This window comes from Mustela nigripes, chromosome 4 (assembly GCF_022355385.1).
Source record: "Mustela nigripes isolate SB6536 chromosome 4, MUSNIG.SB6536, whole genome shotgun sequence".
NCBI lineage: Eukaryota > Metazoa > Chordata > Mammalia > Carnivora > Mustelidae > Mustela > Mustela nigripes.
The window spans coordinates 136,019,308-136,041,644 of record NC_081560.1 but is presented as its reverse complement, the minus strand read 5'-3'; the positions used below and the strand labels follow the sequence as shown (position 1 = coordinate 136,041,644).

General features: G+C 50.4%; 1 protein-coding gene across 2 annotated transcripts in view; it reads right to left on the bottom strand.

Annotated features, from left to right (window-relative positions):
- Positions 1-3,708: 3,708 nt before the first annotated feature.
- Positions 3,709-22,337, bottom strand: part of TSPAN15 (tetraspanin 15) — a 48,945-nt gene continuing 30,316 nt past the window's right edge. The window contains exons 4-8 of one of the 2 annotated variants that reach the window (XM_059397613.1): positions 13,007-13,102; positions 10,499-10,615; positions 6,488-6,535; positions 4,985-5,101; positions 3,709-4,525 (exon numbers count right to left, since the gene is read on the bottom strand). In XM_059397613.1, coding sequence (XP_059253596.1) covers positions 4,376-4,525; positions 4,985-5,101; positions 6,488-6,535; positions 10,499-10,615; positions 13,007-13,102 — 528 coding nt within the window. In that variant the 3' untranslated portion in view covers positions 3,709-4,375. The remainder of the gene's footprint in view (positions 4,526-4,984; positions 5,102-6,487; positions 6,536-10,498; positions 10,616-13,006; positions 13,103-22,337) is intronic. The other variant, XM_059397614.1, reaches the window with a different exon arrangement.

The following is a 22,337-nucleotide window of genomic DNA, read 5'->3' as shown; positions in this document are numbered from 1 at the left end:
AAAAGTGAGTAGAAATTACTTGAGGAATGCAAGGTTAATTTAACATTTGAAAATAAATTGATGTAATTCACCATGTTAAGAAATTTTTAAAAGATGCAGAAAAAGCATTTAACAAAGTCCAATATCCATTCTTGATTTAAAAAAAAAAAAAAGTCTCAGGAAACTAGAAATACAACAGAGCTTCCTCAATCGGATCAAGAGGATCCATGAAAAACCCACATCTAATGTTATATTTAATAATGAAGGACTCAACACTTTGACCGTAAGATCAGGAGTAAGATAAGGACATCTATTCCCACACTTTCTATTCAGCCGTGAATGAAACAGACTAGAGAATCCAGAACAAACTTAAACATCTGTGGACAGCTGACTTTCAGCAAAGGCAAGTTGGTAGAGAAAGGACTGTCTCTCCACACATGGATATTCATCTACCAAATAAATGAATTTTGATCCATACCTCACACCATATAAAAATTTAACTAAAAAATGGGTCATTGACCAAAATGGAAGTGTTTTACATAATTACAAAACCTCTAAAAGAAAATATAAGAGAAAATCTTTGTGACCCCGTGTTTGGCAAAGATTTCTTAGATGTGAGGGTCACCTGAGTGGCTCAGTAGGTTGAGGCTTCTGTCTTCGGCTAGGGTCATGATCCCAGGGTTCTGGGATGGAGCCCTGCATTGGGCTCTCTGCTCAGTGGGGAGCCTGCTTCCTCCCCCTCTCTCTCTGCCTGCCTCTCTGCCTACTTGTGATTTCTGTCTATCAAATAAATAAATAAAATCTTTTTAAAAAAAAGATTTCTTAGATGTGATACCAAAAACACAATGCACAAAAGAAAAAAAATGATAAATTGGATTTCCTCGAGTTGAAAACTTCTGCTTTTTGAAAAACACTGTTCAGAGAATTCAAAGATAAGCCATAGATGGGGAGAAAATACGTGCAAATCATCTATCTGCTAAAGAACTTGTATCTAGACTAGAGAAAGAATTCTCAAACCTCAATAAGAAAACTAACAATACAATTTTGAAAGAAAGATTTGAACAGATACTTCAAAGAAATTAGTGGATGGCAAATACACCCATGAAAAGATATTCAACATGGTCAATTATTGAGGAAATGCCAACTAAAACCACCAGGAGGTATCATCACGCACTCACACCAAATACTGGCCGAGACATGGAGGAACTGGGACTCCAGCATGGCTGGTGGAGATAGAAAATCATGCAACCGCTTGGGAAAATATTTTGGCAGTTTCTTGTAAACTGAACGATTTGGCTAGTCTACTCCCAGATATTGACCCAAGAGAAATGAAAGGGTATGTCTATATGAAGACATGTACCTGAATGTTCCCAGCAGCTTTATCTGTAATAACAACAACAAAACCATGAAAGCAACACAGATGCCCATCAGTAGGTGAATAGTTAAATAAACTATGGCACGCCCATTCAATGGACTATCGATGAGCGATAAAAGGAATGTACCATGGATACGTGCTCCAAAGTGAGCAAACCTCAAAATAATGATGTCGTGTGGAAGAAACCCCACACTGTATAAATCCACCGATATAAAATGTTATACAGAATACTGTACAGAAACGGAAAGCAGACCCATGATTGCCTCAGGGGTGTGGTGGGGAAGGCTATAAAGAAGGCATCCCCAGGGGGCAAGAGGAAATGTTTTTAGTGTGATGGCCACGTTCATTATCTTGATTGTGGTGATGGTTTCCTTCATGCTGTGTTTGTCGCTTTAACCAAGTGTGATTTATTTTCTGTTGAGTACACCTCAATAAACTGTTAAGAAAATAAGTCTGGGGAATATCATACTTGGAATTTTTATTCAAAGCCAGTCTTCCCAAATGCAGTTGATTGTTTTGTTTTTCTTCTAGTTATATAACAACAAAAAAGTCTGAAATTAAAGCCTACACATCTCCACCAGTTCCAGGACTGTTGTGGGCTGCAACAATGTGGCCATTTTCTGTAGGCACCGAGGTAAGGGAAAAGGATTCGTCTGGAAGGTCAGTCTTCCATTCTTGTGAGATGAGGGGTCAGGAGGATGGTGTTGGCCATGAGCACTGAAAGTGCAATAGAAGCATCCCAACCACAGCATGGAAAAATTCCTCTCTGCGTGTCCCCTTTTGCTTTCTGCAGAGGTAAGTGGCTGAGGTTTGGAAGAAAAAGAGCAAATTGTCGGATGGAGCTCAACCATCTGTGGCCACACATCCATGACCCCTGCCCCACATTGGCGGCTGTGTTGGGTAGGGGGGTATCTGCACAAGGTGGAGGAAAGAGGGAGGACAAGGTGACCAGTGGTGTTTGGGTTCCAGGGTCACATGACTTCAGATAAACACACTCAGGGCAGTCCCAAAGTTATTCAGTGCCTCTGCCATCTTGTCACCCCAAAGGCAACTGCCTCCCCACTCTGCCCAGAGAGAATCCTCAGAGAATTAGCCAGAGCCAGACAGCTGGGAGGCCACCAGCTAGATGCAGAGTGCAACCTGGCCTTGTGTGGATAGGTCAAAATGGGGACCAGGAGGAGGTTCCAGGAACAACTGCAGGGGCTACCGTGTACAGGGACAGCTGCACTAGCAACCATCGGGGCTTTGCACACCCAGTGGCACACCTGTGTCCGCACAGGGTGACAGAGGCAATAGAACAGAGGGACCGAACACCAGGGAGAGTCCACCTGGGTTCCCATCATGGCTTTGTCACCGGCCATCCAGGTGCTTCGGGCAAGTCCCTTAACATGCCTCAGTCTCTCCATCAATAAAATGGACATAATGAGAGTGATAACCGCACTGTTACTGAGTCTGAGTGATAACAGACTCAAAGGAGCCGGTGAGATGTCTACACGAGCTCCCAGCACAGAGATCGCTCGTGGATGTGTTTGCTGTTGTCAATCTGTGCTTTGACAAACCCCTCTCCTGTCCTTTCCCACACCCATCAGACAACTCAGGTCCCTACACACCACCAACCAAACATCTGACCACTTAGTTTCTGGGAGTGATGGGCAGCTCCCTAATACCCTCAGACGAGTTCTTCATGTCTGGGGGCTCCTGCTGTTTATTTCTATTGTTCTGACTACTAAGAACCTCCCAGGAAATCTGGGACCGGAAGTCTTGGGGCAGGAAAGCTTGGGTGGGCAGACCTATGCAGGTCCCGCCATATCCAGCAGGGGGCGATGGGCACCAAGCTTTGTTGGGCATTGTGAATTCTTCCACCTATTCCCCAGAACCAAGAACTACCCCACCCCCAACACTGTGTGCTGTCAGAGAGAGAGCCTCTCAGGTTCCAAAGCTGTGGGTGGGTTTGCAGGCACAGCTCCTTCCCACACCCCTGACTTTCCTAGTTCCCATCAGCCCCACTTCCCAGAAGAGGAGCCTCTTAACATTGGTGGCTTTGCCTCAGTTTCCCAGTGTGTAAAATAGGTGTGGCTGTTTTTGCCCCCTCCAGAGATTTCCCACAGGTGAATCCCTGGCAGGAAGGACAGGCTGTCAAAAGCAACACTGAGAATGGGAGAGGCCATTCCAAACCCGGAGCAGGCAGCCTCCAGCCAGCTGCCCACCCCCCTGGGCCGCAGGGTCCCAAGCCATCCCAGATCTTGGTCCCTGGGTGCCCCCTTCAATTCTCGCACCAATGAGGGGTTTCCCAGCCCAAGTGGAGGACTTCCCCACCCTCTCCTGACCCAAACAGCATAAATGAAACACCATAATAAAAAATCATGTCTTTATTGCTTGATTAATAAACTGACTTGGAGAGGCAAGAGTGGGGTGTGTGGCGAACCACCCAGCTTTGATTAGTCAGAAACTCCTGTTAACTGTATACAAAATGAATGTTACAAAAATCAGGTAGAAAACAGGGTCAGCAAAGCAGCAGTCTTGGGGAGGGCTCAAGGTCCCTGGGAGGCTGTGAGATGGGCCCAACTTGGCCTCTGGGGTGTGGCTGAGGGACTCCAGGGGCCTGAAGGGGCCACACACACACCCTTCCCTACACAGCACATATGGTCTCTTCCGTCCTCGCTTATGCATTACTACAAAATTACCCTCAAAGGGGCATAAACACCACAGGCCATGGCATTGCCAGAAATGAAACAGGCCCTGAGCTGAGCAGTGAGCACCCCCTTCCCCAGCGGCCTGGCCTGGAGAAGAGGTGCCCTTGATCCCCACGCCAAGGAGGGTGGGCAGGCACAGGACCTCAGAGCTGGGGAGGGGCTCCACTCCCCCAGAGAGGCAGTGGCCGTGGGAGGCCTGAACAGGCCACCAGAGCCAACACAGCCGTGGTTCCGGCCAATGCCAATATAGGGAGAATATCCACAGTCCCTTCCAGCCGCTGCGCAGAGGCCGGAGCGGTGCGGTCCCGGCACCGTCCAGACAGGGGCGCTAATTGGGGTAGCACATGCAGCACCCCGTGCCTGCCGCCTCCACGCTGGGCTTGGCGCCTGGCCCCAGAAGTCCGTCGGTGACAGAGTGCTCCATGATGATGTCCTCCACCCGGGTGATGTACAGGAATGTCAGCAGCACCCCCAGGAACTGAGGAACAAGGGCAGGGCGGGTGAGACCCTGCTGGGGATCTGGGTGGCTCTGGCAGCCCCCAGCCCGGGCCCTTCTCTACCCTCCCAGGAAATCCCAGAGACCCTCCCTGTACCCCATCAGCAGAGGCCCCACCATTCTGGGACTCCTGTCTCCACCCCGGCTCTGCCATTCATTAAGTCACTTAACCTTGCTAAGCCTCAGTTTCCTCCTCTGCAAAATGGGCATGATAATAGTACCTACCTCACTGGATTGAAGACGGTGGTGCCTACGAAGCCCTTGGAAGAGCTTTATAAGCAAACTCTTGTCATTGGTGCTCTCCTTCTGGCCCTCCAGCCCAGACCGATGGTAGGAGAGCCTTCGTCGCCCTCTCTGAACCGACACCTTGCCCACCATTCCACTTCCAGCTCCCACCCCCGGCGGGACAGGGGCGGGGCAGGGCGGGGGGGGGCAGCCCACCTGGGGGAGCAGGATGCCCAGCAGGAGGCCCGCCATGATGGTGTAGTTGTCCATGAACCAGATGAGCACAGCGTTGGTGCAGCCCCGCACGTAGATGACGTCCTGCACGCTGAGCCGCTGCTCGGGGAGGAGGAGCCTGGCTGACCCGCTCGCCTGGCAGAGCCCTAGCCCCAGCCCCGGGGCTCGCTCCTCGTCCACACAAGTCCCTCAACCTGTCTGAGCCTCGGTTTCTCACACGCAGTAGGAGCAGATGGCTCCAGACCACTGGGTCTCCGTGGCGATAGCGTCCCCTAGAGAGTACTGAGGACATGATGGTGGCACTTGTGGCTGGCACGGCAGCTGGGTTTGGGGACTTGGGGGATGCGGAGCTAAGGACAATCAGACTCCACAAACAACTGCCCTGCCCCCCTGCCTCTCAGAAGTCGGCCGGGGCATCCAGACGGCTGAAAACCCATCCAGAATTACCTGAGCCGAAAGGACAACTCCAGGGACTCATAAACACCGAAGTGTTTTCTGCGTGGTTTTGCCGCGTGCAGATACACAGCACACACACGTATATACACTGTATGTAATTTTGCAGAAATACTACTAAAGAATATACATTCAAGAATTATTATATTGGGTTTGGAATTTTATCAAGAATTGTCTGCCATTTTAAAGATCCGGTCCTCGGTCCTCGGCAAAAATAATGCCCCTGGTGTTGGCCTTACCAGCATGGCTCCCCCTCCCACGTGCCAGCTGCCCCTGTGGGGCAAACCCTTCCCTGCTTTGTGGTGTGCTCCGTTGTATCTAATGCCTGAGCATTTCCATGTGCAATATGCTATCTGATCGCAAATTGTTCTATTTCTCCTTTTATGTCAGATCTGTCACTTGTTCTGAAATTAGGTGTGTAGGCAGATTATGTTATCTGTGAATTTCGAGATAATTAACTAGGGCATTACCAGATGATTATTATAAAATCTGGCCTTTGGGTCTGTTGGCTTGAGAACCTCTGCTAGTCCACGACTCTCCAACAGAAATAGGGGTCAGAAGCACCTGCGTTTCTAAACACGTATGCCTAACAAGTTCCCCGGGCTAATGTCACTGCTGTTTTGGGGACCTCACTTCGAGAACCACTAGTCACAGGCATCTCAAGTCGTCGTGATTTTTAGTTCCCTTCTCAGCACCACCAGCGGGGTGCTGGGCTAAGGCAGGCTGGGCTGGGCAGGACTGGGCACACGGGGATGCAGGGTAGGGTGACAGTATGGGCAAGGCCTCGGTGACCTCCCACAGGCAGGCCACAGTAGGTGCTCAGCAAACACAGCCAGGCAGGCTCTCCCAGCTGGGGGGTTCTTGGCTCCCTGAGTCCTTCTGTGTCTGGGCACAGGTGGAAAACCCTGGCAGTCCCGGACTCCAAGCCAGGAGCCCGCCCCCCACCCCCCTGCCCAGGGACCCTACGCATCCCTCTGGGGATGGGACAGGAAGAGCAACTTTTCTCAAGGAAAGAGACTGCAAAGACATTACCTCCTTGTCAATGGTTTTGTAGCCGCACATGGTGTTGACCACTTCTGTCTGAAACAGAAATGGGTATTAGCTGCCACTTACATCGTGCTTACTGCGAAGGACTGTTGTCTCCCCTTTTCCCAGGACCTGGTCTACAGGCAAAATAACCTCCCTCCGCCTAGACTGTACCCCAGGTGCCCTCAGACCCAAATCCACCCAGGGTCCACTTAACACTGCTCAGGTTTTGTGGTTCCTCTAGGTGCTGCGTGCAATGCCCATGGAGAGGGTCAGGCCCGGGAAGCAGGTGCATAACAGAATGACGGGAACTGTGTTTTCTACCCTACGTGTCTGCTCTTCCATTCATCGACTGAACAAATATTAATTGGGCACCCGTTATGTACCAATCCCTGTTCTTAGGTGTTGGGAATGTATGAGAACCAAGGAAAGTCTTTGCCTTCACAGAACTTACATTCTAGAAAGGGAGACTCCCAATGAGCATAGTAAGTACGTAGACGATATGGGTAGAGGAGTAACCACATGGCACTGTGCTTCCCAGCCCTCGAGGCAGGGTCCCTGTCCTCAGGCCCAGACCCCTCCTCCGAAATCACCTCCCCTGCCAGGAGAGCCCCCTCCAAGGAGGGTGATAAGAGGCATCCATGGTCTTTCCAAAGGTAAAGTCTGCCTGGATGTGCCCAGAACCGAACTCTCCAGAGTCTCTGCTGAAGCTTCCCAGGCCCCGACAGCAGCTCTGCTCTGAGGCTGCTCTGCGGTCTCATCCATCTGGCACAGGGTCAAGGTCAAGAAGAGGACTCCTGAGCAGCCCAAAGATGGACACAGCAAAGTTCATGAGGGCTCTTCATGCGTGCTTCCTCTCGCTCTGGCCCAGGGCTGATGAGCTGGGCTATCGGAGGTCTGGGAAGTGAGTGGGAAGGGGAAGAGAGAGCCCTGGAGGGACAGGCCCCCAAAGGGTTACCAAAAATGAGCGAGTGGAGAGCTCTACAAATTGGACACAAGAGTTCAGGGGCAAGCTGTCAGAGACTGTTTAGTGGAGCAGCAAACTGCCTTCCATACCAAGTCTTGGGGACATCAGTCAGTGTAAACAAGTTTCATAACCCTGTGTGAACTCCGTTGCTTCAAATCCTCTGTGGGAAGCCAGGTAGAAGACATTCCCTTTAAAGCTGAGAGCTAGAGTGTAAGGGTGACTTTCCTGGAGGGACTGGTTTGCCTTCTTCTGTTGAATGGTCAGAGCACATCTCCCTTTTTCCTCTGACTGCCAGGAAGCTCTAAACCACCAAGCACAAGACTCTAGCTTCTGATTTTTTTTAATTTCGTTTTTGTTCTCCTATGTATTTCCTGTGTGTTCATTCAGATCTGTGGCTAACTGAAATAGTGGACAGTAAATACGTTTGTACACACATTCTATGAAGGCAGGAAACATCCTCTTTTCTATTTAGACAAAATGATGGTGGGATTTTGAGAGAACCAGAGATAACCCACCTCATGGTCCCATCCAGACGCCAGCTTCACGGTCCACTTCTCTGCAGGGGGAATCCGTGCTTATACTCCCGGCCTGGACTTCTCCCCCAAACTCCAGCCCCCTATATCCAAGTGCCTTTTTGACCTCCCTGCTGGAAAATCACAGAGGCTCCGTAGACCTGCCTCCCTGCTGTCCCCTCTCAGGCAATGGCAGCCCCGTCTTTTCTTGTGGCTTGGGCCAAAACCTGGTGTTCCCCTTGATTTCTCTCTTTCCCCCGCCTCCTACATCTGATCCATCTGCAAATCCTGTTGGCTTGTATTTAAAACAAAGCCAGAATCGAACCAAGTTTTTCCACCTCCACTAAGCCTCTGGTGTGGGAGACACTGGGAGGAGCTTCCCAGAATCCCCCAAAATGTGAAAGCACAATTGGGAGGAGCCTTAGCTGTCAGTCCCTTGTGGTGATTGTCACATGTGGTTGTTGTTTTAGGTGTCAACTTAGCTGGGCCTTGGGGTGCCCAGATTCTTGGTCAAACATTATTCTGGGTGTTTCTGTGAGGATGCCTTTCAATGAGATTAACATTAAATCAGTAAACTGAGTAAGGCAGATTACTCTCCCTATAATGGTGGGCTTTGACCAATCAGTTGAAGGCCAGGTAACAGGGAATTCTTCTGCCCCTCCCCCAAGTAACAGGGAGTTCTTCCTGCCTGACTAGCTGCAGACCTAAGCTGAAGCACTGGTCCTTCCTGGCTCTTGAGCCTGCTAGCCTTTGGACAGTAAATACACCATCCGTTCCCCTGGTTCTCAGGCTGTGGGACCCAGACTGGAGCCACACTGGATACCCAGCTGGTTGATTCCTCCTACAAACCCTGCTTGCCCCAGGATCTCAGGATCTACTTCCCTGACAGTCTGACCTGACATGGACCACTGTGCCAGCTCCTAACCAGACTCCCCATGTCTACCTCTGCCCTTCACAGCTGTCAGAGTGACCCTGAGGTAAGGCCTCAGTCAGATCTGCCACTCAGCTACCAAAGTCCTTCATTTGACTCCCAGGCACTCGCGGGAATACCAAAGTCCTGACCATGCCTTCAGGATACTTGGGTCCTCCCTGACTTAATTTGCTACTTTTCTGCTCCAGCTGAAGCTATGCTGTTTCTGCAACACACCAGGGCAATTCCCACCTCAGGGCCTTTGCACTTGCTGTTCTCTTTGCCAGGAATGCCCATCCTCCAGATATATCTGGCCTCTCCCTTTACTTCCTTCAGGGTTTTACTGAGAACCTACGTTCTCAGTGTCTGAAGTTGCAGTCTTCCACACCCCTGCTTTTTCTCCTTAGCCTTTACTACCTTCAAGCATCCTATCTGTCCCTTATTGCTTGATTTCCTCAGTCTTCCTGACTAGAACATCAGTTCCATGCAGGCAGAAGGTCCTCCATGTATTTCCTGCACCCCCAGAGCCTAGAATCACATGGCGCATAGTAGGTCCTCAACAAACATCCATTGAATGAATGAATATACATAGGGCTTGATCTGGACAGCTTGCCTTGGGCATTCAGGTGTCACTGCCCTATGTCTGCCCTATGTGATGAAGGTGATGAAGTTCAGAATCACCCCCCATGGGCTTCTCTGAAAAGGCTGGGTCCTTCACCAGCATACCCTCCTTCCCAGAAAGTTACCCTAAAATGGCAGCTAAAATTCCCAAACAAACCTTCCCTCCAGGCCCAGGCTTTTTTAGGGCTGGGGCACTTGGCCCTGGCTCCCTGACTCATGCGGGGGGTCCCCCCACCCTCACTGGCAGCTGCTTGGTTTACAGAATCCAGGAGTGGGCACAGAATGGTAGAGATGTTCAAAAAGAAATTTTCCATGACTGTTCAGGGCATGAGTAATTGCGAAGCTTGCCACCTCATTCCAGTCCAGAAACCAGGCGGTTTCAATAGACGTAAGTTAAACACAGAGGACCGACGATGCCCGTCCTTTGTAAGTGGTGACTACAGAGGACCAGGCTCCCAAGTGGCCGTGGAGGTGACAGCACTGAGCGGGGGGTTCCAGCTGGGGAGGGGTTGTGGCTGGCATAACATCTCACACCCCTTCCCAGGTGCCTCCCAGAGAGGGCTGAGGAGCCCGCCGCCCCGCGAGGCCTCCCTGGTGGGGACCCATCTCCCCGCCTCCACGTAAGGGTCTGGAGCACATCTCCCACGATGGCAGCCTGTATCTCATTCCAGCCCCGCCAATCCTGGGCCGGGCAGGCACCTAAAGCTTTGGTGTCCCAACTTCTTCATCTGTGCAGTGGATAAAAAAAAAAAGGATCGACCCCACGATGCTGTGGAAGGAGCTAAGTGAGTTCCCACGCCTAGAGAGCCTAAAACAGACCTGCACATGGCAAATGTTCAATAGCTAGTAATGATTACGGCTAGCAAAGATGACCTTCCCCGCCCCCACCCCCAGATGTTCCCCTTCCCATGGCCCTGGAGACTCTGGACGCCTTGGCAATGACCACTGCCTCCTGCCCGCCCCCGTTCCTAAAGGGAGAGAAGTATCTGACGGGTGGGGGTGGGTACCGTGTTTCTGACGCAGCAGGTGTAGGGAACCCCGCAGGCCAGGGGTCCCGGGGCGTTGCAGTCATGGTACTGGTTTTTGCTCCAATCCCGGTAGTCTTCCCCGCCACAGCACTTGAACTGAGGGGAAAGCAAGCAGGGAAAGGGGCTGCCGTCGCCGCCGAGGCCCTGGGCGCACACCAGGAAGGGGACCCACCAGGAGACCCTGCAGTTTCTGATCGGGTCACCTGGGAAGGGGGGGAACCGGAGGCGGTAGTTGTCAGCCAGCTGCCCGAGAGGTAGGGAGCACCCCATCACTGGAGAGGCATGCAAGCCAAGGCTGGGCAGCCTCTCGAAGATTTACTGGGCAAGGGGGACTAGATATTGGAGGGAAAGTCCTCCCTTGACATCCCCATTTTCATGTCCCATGACACCTGCTCAACCCTTGAAGGTCCCAGAGACTAGGATTCTATGGATGCCCATAGCCCTGAGGCCCCTATGTCACAGCCACCCGTCAGCTCTTAGCACAGGAGAACACACACTTCACGTCCTGCCACGGGCTCGAGACTGAAGGGGTGGCAAGGAGGCCCTCATTTTCCCCTTAGCTTAGCTTCTCCCCCTGCACTGGTGCCAGCACCCTGGGAAGTGGTGACTCCACTGAGGGGCTGATGGGCGCCAGGCATGATGGTGGGCACTGGAGTGACAAGGGTGAGCCAAAGTGACACGGCCGTCGGGGACAGGCTCCGTTGGGGAGACGGAGTAACCACTACATGGAAAGGTCAGTGGTAGTGCCATGCGCCAGGGGCATGGGAAAGGAGGAGAGGGGAGCTGGGGGGCGGCTGTGCGTTGGGAGGTCAGGAGAGGCCCCTCTGAAGAGATGACATTTCATCTGAAACTGGAACAGCAGGAAAAAGCCAGTCAACAGTGCATGGGCCCTGCACATGCGGGCTGAGCTGTAGGGGGGTAAGTAGCATGCAGAGGCTCATGTGTTGGGAGCAGGGTGAGCAAGAGGGGAGGGATGAGGTAGAGAGGCTGGCCCTAGCCATACCACACGGAGCCTAGTCAGCCAGGATAAGTAGGGAGCCGGGATTGCATTCAGAGTGATAGGGAGTCATGGCAGGTTAGCTAGGGGAGTGACAGGGTCACAGGTCCCAGAGAAACACAAACCAGACAAGACACCCTTGTCCCCACAGTGCCCTCTGGCTGTCCGTTCTTAGGACCTAGCAGTTCCTCCCCAAATTGCGGTTCAAAGGGCATTTGCTTTGCGTTCAAGAGTCAAGAGACCAGAGATCAAATATTCATCCTCCCATTCTTAGCTGTGTGACTTTGGGCAAGTTGACCAGCCTCTAGGGGCCTCAGATTCTCATCTACCAAGCAGGAAGAGCCCTGCCGGCCTTGCACAGCTGAGCTGAAGATACTGACGCATCCTGACGTGAAGCACGCAGCCTGGGGCCTGGCACCGAGCATGAGTCACCGCCCCCCCCATCCCACCCTGGGAGAAATGAAATCCCCAAGCCAGGGGAACACTGGTTCCAATAAAAACATCACACTTCATCCAGCGGCTGGAGCTGGCTGACACACCCTTGGCAGAACGGGGCTTCCCAGCAGCTGCACCTGTTGTGACTACAGCGAAGGCCTGAGCCAAGGGAGTGGCCACTGCGGGTGGCCATGGGCATGGGGAGATGTGGTTCCCCCTGGGGACGAGGCCCAGGAACCAGGCCCACTGCAGCCCCCTAGACTGTGTCCCAGGAAGCGCCACCAGGGCTGAGTATTGCCTAGGAGATCATGGCGGCAGTGCTCACCACAGTCTAGGGGCAGGTACCCAGCCCCTGCTTCTGATGAGACCCTGAGTGAGACTGATATGCAGAAGCCATCAAGGGCAATGCCAGTCTGCCACTGCTATTATTATAACGTCACAGATGCAGGGGTTCTTGGGGGAGGGACAATGTCCCCAAAAGATGATCATTGCACCGAAAGAAGTGTTATGGAGGAAAAGGGGAAGTCATGTTCTGTTCCCCAGTGCAGGGGGAAGTGGAATCAGGGAAGAGTGCTCTCTAGCTCAGGGTTGTCCCTGATGTGCAGGGAGTAAGCTCCCCATCACTGAAGGGACTCAGCAGAAAGGTCTCTGAACTGGGCAGCTTGGAGGTCTTTCTCCGTCCCCTCAAGGAAGGAGGATCTTAGGCCACTGGAGAAGTATACCCTGGGACCATGCAAGGTAGCTTGTAGTTAGAGTGGACCTTATTATTTATATATTTATTTATTTTGATGGTGGGGGGGATATGTATGTGATTAAAGGGAGGCAGGGAGCGTAAGGACTTCTGGGCCAGGCACGTGGACAGAGGACTGGTTGAGAAGGTCAAGCCCCACCCTTGGTGCCCATCCATGCCCCCGCCATTACCTCCCAACGTGGCCAGGCCCTGCTTTGGGAATGGATAAGCCACTGCTCCCTATCCCCTGCCCTCCTGAGTGAGGTCCCGAGCTGGGGGCAAAGGGCATGGCAGGTGCATATCTGACCCAGAGCATCTGGCCCACCTTCTTCTGAACGAAGTCCATGATGTTTTTGAAGTCCAGATCGTCATAGTAGTTCTCGATTCCTCTTCGAATGTTGTCATTCAGAAAGTCGATGGTCTATTTCGATGGAGACATTATGAAAGAAACAGACAACCCCCGACCCCCTCAAGGTCCAACCCAAGAGCTCCCAGAACTCAGGACTAGAAGAGAGTGCTCACAAGCCCAAGTAGCCCCCACCCCACCTGCACTACCTTCCTGCCCACACACCCTCTCCGGACCCCGGCGCCCATCTGATGCCTGGGTCCCTTTGCCATGTCTGAGCAGGAATGATTCACCCCCTTTCCTATACAGATCAGAGAGCTCAGGCCCCAAGAGATGGGGCTCTGCCTGGGGAAGCAGCCACACCCAGCTGGGACTTGGCTGGCCCGGGCCCCCGCCTGGCGCCCTTTCCACTGCCCAAAGACCAGCCCGAGCTGAGACTGTCCTCCAGACCCCCTCTCTGCTCTTCTCAGCTATCCAAACTCTTGTGTCATGGATAAGGAAACTGAGGCCCAGAGAGGGGGCCTGATTCTCCCAGGGCATGGCAGGCTGGTTAGGGGCCTGGCCGGGACTGGAAATCAGCTCTCCTGACTTCCCCAGTGGGCCACTCTTCATGCGGCAGGGCTCGGTGCTGAACGACAAGGCCCAGTTGCCGCCTCGGGCGGGGACGCTCCCCACCGGGAGGGGCGCTGGCACATCGCCTTCTCCCGGTCACACTGGGCCTTCTGGATCAACAGTCAGGCTGTTGTGCTGAAATCCAGGAGCACAAAAGGCCCCACAGCGGGAAGGGGTGGGGGTGGGAGGGTGGGCAGCCCAGCCCCATGCTCCCAGCGACAATCGGGGCTTTCAGCACAGGGAGGCCCGTGGATCTCCAGAGATTGTGCTGGTACAAAGGGGGCATTCTTGGCTCTGGAGCCAGACGATCCCCGGGGGAGGCGCCTGCAGGCGCCACTGGGGAAACAGGGCCCTGGGTTCCAGGCCTGGTTCTGCCACTGCAGGCCCCACCACCACCTGCCCTCTCTGAGCCTCAGTTTCCCACTTGTGAACCAAACCTGCAGGCCTATCTTTGTGATAACTCCCAGCTCTGAGGGTCAGAGACAAGACTGAGAGGGGCCGTCAAGGCCCATGGTCAAGAACAGTTCCAGCAGCCACCCAGGCCTCAGACGCCTCATTTAGCCGCCAAGCCTCCACTTCCTTCCCTGCCAAATGCGGAGCACAACCTCTGCCTGGGAGAGATTTCAGTTTAGATAAACTAAAGCTACAAATGTGCTTAGCAAGGGGCCAGGCACATGGTAGGCCATGGTATTATAGATCTTCCTCTCCTTCCAGGAGACATATACCCTCCAGTACCACTCCATAACCGTCATATACATCACTGGAAGATGGCTAATCCCAAGGGAAACCAAGGCCTCAGGTCTTGTCCAAAAGGCTTCCTGAGGTGGAAGCGGCCTCCCAAGGAAGAACCAGCCCGTGGCCTCAGACCCCTCACAAACACCTGCAGCCAGGAGAGGTAAGCTGACCAAGGTCGCCCCGCCAGTCGTTGGCAGAGAAATGCTAGGAGCAAGGTGGCAAACTCCCAGTGCGGGGTCCTCTCCCCAAACCATCTCCAGTATCAGGAAGAGAGAGGAACAAAGGGTACCTCAGCCACCTCCTTCCTGACACTCACCCTGCTCAGTCAAGGCAACAAAGGAGACGGGCTCGGGGAGACCTATCTCTGTGGCCAGGAGGACAACCCTCTGCTGATGAAGATCAGCCGCTCAGAAATAGACTGGGGACCCCAAAACCTGACATCAGCATCCAGTGTGGGGGGGCACGGGGGCAGGGGCAGGCCGTCTCCCCCATGAAAGACCGCTAATTTGCCAGCCCTCAGTCCCACACTGATCCCAGGGCAGGAGCCTGCTGGTTGCACAACCTGGGCAGGTCAGGGACCCCACGGCCTCAGGCCTACCCTACTCAGAGACCCTCAGGTCATGAAGGCTTTCCAATCTGGGGTGCCCACTCTTCTAGGGGATGAGGGGACAGGCCAGCCAGCAGGGGCACAGTTGGGGCATCTAAGAAACAGGACATGAGGATTGGGGGGTCAATCCACCATCCAGGGTAGGGCAAGGGAACAAATTCATGGCATTGAATGGCATGCGGGAGGGGGTCCACGGCTGTACAGAGGTGGGGGTGGGGGGAATGCCATGGTCAGGGTCACATGCATAAGGGGTGTGTCAGCTTGTTGCAGCTGACTCTCGGGGCATTGCAGACACAGTCCAGGTCCTCCATGTCCCTCTGCACCCACCCCAGCCCAGTGGCCACCTCCCGGCCCCTCCCCTGCATGACAGATTATCTGGACTTCCCCCAGGGCGGGGCGGGGGTTGAGGGGCCTGGGGATGAGGGCAGGAGGCCCAGGGCAGGGTCAGCACAGGGAATGCCCAGTGGCCCAACGAGGAAAGGTTCTCGCCCCCTCTTCGGTAAGCAGCTCTGACCATCCTCCCTAAACCAACTCAGTCACTGGGTACTTTCCAAACCTGCTGATGCCAAAAAGGCCTCTATGAAAATCAGGCCTCCCATCTGGTAAGCTGAGCTGGGCCCCTACAGGGATGGGAGGCCCTGCTGGAGGCCCCTCCAAATGGGCAGGAGGAACAGATGGCCCCAGGCTCCGAGGGCAGCAGCTCCCCAGCCCCCTCAGGGACCTCTCTGGATCAGGCTTGCTCTTGTGTGCTCTCACATGTGTGTGCGCGTGTGTGCATGTGTGTGCGCGTGTGTATATACCAGAGATGCGAGGAAATTTAGGTGGTCCTTGTGCCATGACAGGGCTGGGGAGGGATGAGAAACTCCAGTGAGACAAGCAAGCTGCCCAGCTCATGAATTTAACTGTGAAGTGCTCGGCTGTGCTCAGCTACATTCTGCGGGACTGTGGGGTGCAGTAGGGAATCCTCGTTCCTCTGTTCCTCCCCTACCCCGAGACCAAACTCCCAGTGCCATCTCTGCCTGCTCAAAACAAGCTCACAGCAGCAGGGCCAGCTCCAGCTAGTGCAGGAAAACCACCCCCAACACCCCCCTCCCGCCCACCCTCCTCCAGGGCTGGCAGAGCTTCAGGGTCCACATGGCCTGGGCTAAAACTAAACTCAGCAAAGGGTAAGCAAACATTAAAGGCCACAGGATTTTCAGAGTACACTGTTTAAACCACTGGAGGCAAGCTGCAAAGAACTGTCCTTTCTAATTCTTTCTTCTAAATCTAATTCTAAAGCTCTCCAAAGCCTCTGGGCATAGCTTCCAGGAGAGGTGCTTAGTGTTTTTAGATGAATGAGGAATCAAGGGGGTGGGGCATGCAGGCCCCCAACTCCCAAGGCTGAGGAGCAGGGGGAGGAGGGCCCTGGGAGCCTCCCTCCTGGCCTCCAGAGATGGACCTTCTGTGGCTCTCACCCTGAAACCCAAGGCTACAGGGGTCTCCACTGACACCAATACCAGCCCAGTTCTCACAATGTGAAGGGGGCTCCCCCGCTTGGCTGTGACCCCAGCATCCTCTGATCAAGGCCAGGAAAGAGGCCACTCCTCACCCCTGCCTTGGCAGTGGAGGGAAGGTAGAGTCCAGAAGGTCTGGGTTGGGGGTACAGATGTACCAACCACAACCCAGCACCCTCTGGGTGTGGGTGTCCCACGCAGCTCTGCCTGACTGGGGACACATGGGCAGCAGCTGCCCTCTCCGACACTCCTGGAACACGCTGGAGTACTGGTAGGTCATGGTGAGACCCAGACAGTCATGAGGGTCACGTTGGTTCTCCTCGCACTAGTTGGGGTCAGGGCGCAGCACTGCTGATGCCCGGGCCCTTGGGGTTCCATGCCCAGCTCCCCAGGGCACAACAGAGAAGCCACTTGAGTCTGACCATTAGGTCGTGCCCGACAGAGGAACCCCCAACTCCATTCCCAAGGTCAGGGATGGAGTTTTGTCTTTATACCCAGGTGTCTGTTGGTGTTTGGCTGCCAGGACAGCTATGGCCTGCTCCCTTCTTGACAACCAAGCGTGAGGCCATTGGCCTACTTTGTCCTCCATCTGGCACCACAAGTGGGTTCTTGGATTTAATAGGTAGCCTGTGTGGCCAGACTTCTCAGAGTATGGCTCAGAGAAATGTTTCTTCTCTTGGCCAGGAGAAAATGGAATTGGGGGCTCACTTCCTCCTGGCAGCTGATCTGCATTGCTCCCTATCCTCTCTCCACCTCACACTGCCCCTTCCTGCTGCTGTCAACAGCCCACCCTTAGCAGTGGCCAGTCTTGTGTTTTACGTTACAGTTGGAAGAGACATTATTTTCCTTTATATGGTATTTCCCCCCATGATTATAAGAAAAAGAGGATTTGGGAATCTTCTTTTGGGAATAAATGGGAAAAAATGTCAAAGAGAAAATAAAAATCACCCTAGCCCTACCCCTCAAAGGAAATGAGTTAATATGCAAAGAATTCTATTTTCTCCCAGATTGCTCCTATTTTTTTTAAGATTTTATTTATTTATTTGACAGACAGAGATCACAAGTAGGCAGAGAGGAAGGCAGAGCAAGAGGGGGGAAGCAGGCTCCCCACTGAGCAGAGAGTCCAATGTGGGGCTCGATCCCAGAACCCTGAGATCATACCTGAGCTGAAGGCAGAGGCTTAACTGACTGAGCCACCCAGGTGCCTCTCCAGGACTATTTTTTAATGGCAAAGATCTGACTGCATTTGCAGTTTTGTATCTCGTTTTTCAGTTATTTTGAATTATGTATCATTAGCAGATGAGAATATGGCTCACCCTGAGCCTCCGAAGAGCTGAGAGCCCTGATGATGGGGGTCCTTCCTGGGCTGCACACAGAGATCCTCTCCTGACAGGACCCCATGAGGGGACATGCCATCCAATCCTCAGGCTTTGGGGATAATGAGATAATGAGAAACTCTTGTCACTGACCTCGGCCCGTGGCGTCCTCAGCCATGAGGACTAGAGAGCTCAGGAAGAAGGAGTGGTGGGTGTCATGGCACCTACTGACCTACAGGGCACTGGAAGATGTCAAATCAGCCTGCGTTTGTGAGAGCATGCTGGAAACCAAAATGGCTGCTCATTTAGGGGATGGTTTACGAAAACAATCAATGCTGCTGACCACAACCTGGATCTGGGCTCCAGCTAGGAAAGCACTGATCCAAAACTTCTGGATCCATGCTGGAGTCCAGTGACTGCACAGAAACACATCCCCACGGACAAATGGAATAAACGCTTCTCTCCCCTCTGGCTGCAGAGACAGGAACCAACACCCTGATCTTCCAGCTCAGAGAGGATGATCTGAAAGGCGGGAAAGGGGAAAAGGGAGGAGCAGGTAGTGACACCAGACTGGAAAGGTAACTAGGGGGCAAAGACAAAAGGGAAGTAAAAGAATGTTTTGAGACAAACGAAAATGGAAACACAACATTCCACACTTTGGGGATGCAGCAAAAGCAAGAGCAAAAGCAAAAAGCTTAGTTCTCAGAAGGAAGTGTGTAGCAGTGAACATCTACCTTGAGAAAAAAAAGGAAAGACCTTGAATGAAAAATCTCACTTTTCACCTCAAAAAAACAGAAAGAAAAGAAAGAACGAAGCCCAAAGTTAGTAGAAGGAAGGTAATAACAAAGATCTGAGCAGAAATAAGTGAAATAGAGACTATAAAGACAATAGAAAATATCTGTAAAATTAAGGGATGATTTTTTAAAAGATAAATAAACTTGACAACCTTTAGCTAAACCAGGAAAAAAGAGACAATTCCAATATAAAAGCAGATATGAAAGAGGAGATGTCACAACTGATACCACAGAAATATAAAGAATCATAAGAGACTACAATGAAAAATTACCCACCAAAAACTGGGTAACCGAAAAGAAATGGATAAATTCCTAGAGCACACAGCCTACCAAGGCTGAGTCATGAAGAAACAGAAAATCTGAATGACCAATAACAAGTCAGGAACTAGTAAACTAGTAAAACTCTAGGGCCAGATGGCTTCACTAGTGAATTCTACCAAACATTTAAGGAATAATTGATACTAATCTTTCTCAAATTCTTCCAAGATATTGAAAAGGAGGAAACACTTCCAAAGTCATTAGAAGGCCAGCATTCCTCTGATACCAAAGCCGAGTGAGGACACTATAGAAAGAAAGAAAATTATAGGCTAATATCTCTGATGAATATAGCTGTAAAAATCCTCAGCAAAATACTAGCAAACCAAATTCAATAGCACATCAAAAGGATCATAGCCATGATCAAGTGGGATTTATCCCCGGGATGCAAGGATGGTTCAATAGCGGCAAATCAGTCTATGTGATACACCACAATAAAAATGAAGGATAAAAATACGATCATTTCAATAGATGCAGAAAAAGCATTTGACAAAATTCGATATCCTTTTCTGACAAAAATGCTCAGCAAATTACGTATAGAAAGAATGCACCTCAAGGTAACAAAGGCCATTCATAAATCTGCAGCTGACATACCCAACAGTGAAAAAGTGAAAGCTTTTCCTTTAAGATCAGGAAGAGACAACTGTCCACTCTCACTACTTTTACTCAACATAGTCCTGGAAGTCCTAAGCCAGAGCAAGGAACTTAGGCAAGAAAAAAGAATTAAAAGTCATCCAAATCAGAAAGGAAGTAAAATTTTCTATTTGCATATGACAGGATCTTATACAGAGAAATCTTAAGCACTGCAGGGGCGCCTGGCTGGTTCAGTCAGCTGAACATCCAATTCTTGATCTCAGTTCAGGTCTCAATCTCAGGGTTGTTAATTCAAGCCCCGTGTTGGGTACTGTGCTGGGTATGGACAGTACTTTTAAAAAAGAAGAAGAGGAGGAGGAGGAGGAGATCTTAAAGATTCCAGCAAAAACCTATTAAAACCAATAAACAAATTCTGTAAAGTTGCAGAATACAAAAAATCACCATACAAAAATCAGTTGCATTTCTAAACACTAACAATGAACAATCCAAAAAATAAATTAACAAACCCATTGAAAATAGCATCAGAAAGAATAAATTATTTAGGGATAAATTTAATCAAAGAAGTGAAAGATCTATATGCTGAAAATCATAAAACACTGATGAAAGAAGTTGAAGGCAACACAAATAAATGGAAAGTTATCCCTTGTTTATGGATTGGAAGAATTAATATTACTGAACTATTCATACTACCCACAGTGATCTACAGATTTAATGCAATACCTATCAAAATTCCAATAGCATTTTTTTCACAGACATAGAAAAAAATCTGAAAATTTGTATGGAACCACAATAGACCCCCAAAAGCTAAAGCAATCTTGAACACAAAAAGCAAAGCTGGAGGCAACATACTTTCTTATTTCAAACTATATTATAAAGCTATAGTTATCAATAGCATATGGTATTGGCCCAAAACATATAGATCAATAGAATATATAGACATATAGATCAATAGAACAGGACAGAGAGCCTAGAAATAAACCCAGTCGTACCCACTAATTTTCTACAAAAATGCCAAGAATACACAATAGGAAAAGGATAGTCTCTTAAATGGTGCTAGGGAAACTGGATATTGACATGCATTAGAATAAACTGGACCATTATCTTTTATCATACAAAAAAATAAACTCAAAATGGATAAAAGACTTAAAGACAAGACCTGGAACTATAAAACTCTTCCAAGAAAGCATAGGGGGGAAAAAATCCCAGATATTGGTCATGGCAATGATTTCTTGGATCTGACACCAAAAGCACAGGCAACAAAGGCAAAAATAAACAAGTGGGACTACATTAAACTAAAGAGTCTCTGCACGGCAAAGGAGAGAAACAAAAAAATGAAAAGGCAACCTACAGAATGAGAGAAAATATTTGTAAACCATGTATATTTTAAGAAGTTAATATCCAAAATGTATGAGGGAAAAAAATGTATAAGGAAGCCTTACAACTGAATGTCAAGAGACAACGACAAAAACAAATAATCTGATTTAAAATAGGGTGAGGAACTAAATAGATATTTTTCCCGATGAGTCAGAGATGGCCAACAGGTATATGAAAAGATGCTCAATATCATTCATCATCAGGGAAATGCCAATCAAACCACAATGAGATCTCACCTAACGCCAATTTGAATGGCTATTACCAAAAAGACAAAAGATAACAAATATTAGAGGGGAGAAAAAGAAAGCTTTGTACGCTGTTGGTAGGGCTATAAATTGGTACAACCGTTATGGGAAACACTATGAAGTTTCCTCCAAAATTTCAAAATGGAACTATATGCCATATGACCCAGCAATCCCACTTGTGGGAATATATCCACATGGTATGAGGCAGCATTACTCACCATAGCCAAGGAATGGAAACAATTTGAGTGTCTATTGACAGATGAATGGATAAAGAAATGAAAAAATGTAAAACGTATTTATATATTTTTATTTTTATACTGTACTGTATATCTGTCCATTGCATACACACATGCTAGAATATTATTTAGGCATGAAAAGAGAAGGAAAATATTTGTAAATATTTGTAAACCCTGTTGCCATTTGTGACAACAGGGATCAACCGTGAGGCCATTACGCTGAGTGAAATAAGCCAGACAGAAAAGACAAATACCACAGGGTAACACTTGTAATGTGGAATCTTAAAAAAAAAAGCTGGGGGGGAGTCAAACCCATAAAGCCAGAGAGTAGAGTGGTGACTAGCAGGGGCTAGGGGTGGGAAATAGGGAGATGTTGGCCAAGGGTACAAAACTCTCAGTTATACAGTGAATAAGTTCTGTTGTACACAGAGTGGCTCTAGCTAATACTGTATAATACACTTGAAATTTGCTGAGGATAGATCTGGAACATTCTCACTAAAAGGAAAGTTCCCACATGAGGTGATGGACATGTTATTTAACTTGATCGTGGAGATCATTTCACAATGTATATGTATACCGCATCATCAGCTTGTAAGTTTAAACATGCTGCAAGTTTACTTGTCAATCACACCTCAGTAAAGGAAAAGAGAACTGAAACCAAAGACTGAGCTGCCTCTGTCTTGCTGTGTGCCCTGGGAAGGGCTTCCTAACCACTCTGTGCCTCACTGACTCTATTGATATGATGGGACTCTCCCTACCTGTCTCCTGTAGTTCATAAAATGGGAAGAAGACTGCTGGACTCCAGGGGCGTAGACAGGCCTGTGTTTTAGGTGCTACCCTGCTCCCCGCTCCCAGGCCGGGATGCAGCTGCACCCACAGGGAGTCTGGCAGGAGTCAAAGACAAGGTCATTGGAGGTCTCTGTACACCCCTGTGTCTAGGATAGCAATGGCTGCCCTGGGCTCAGCCTCCAACAAGAGAGACAACGTGG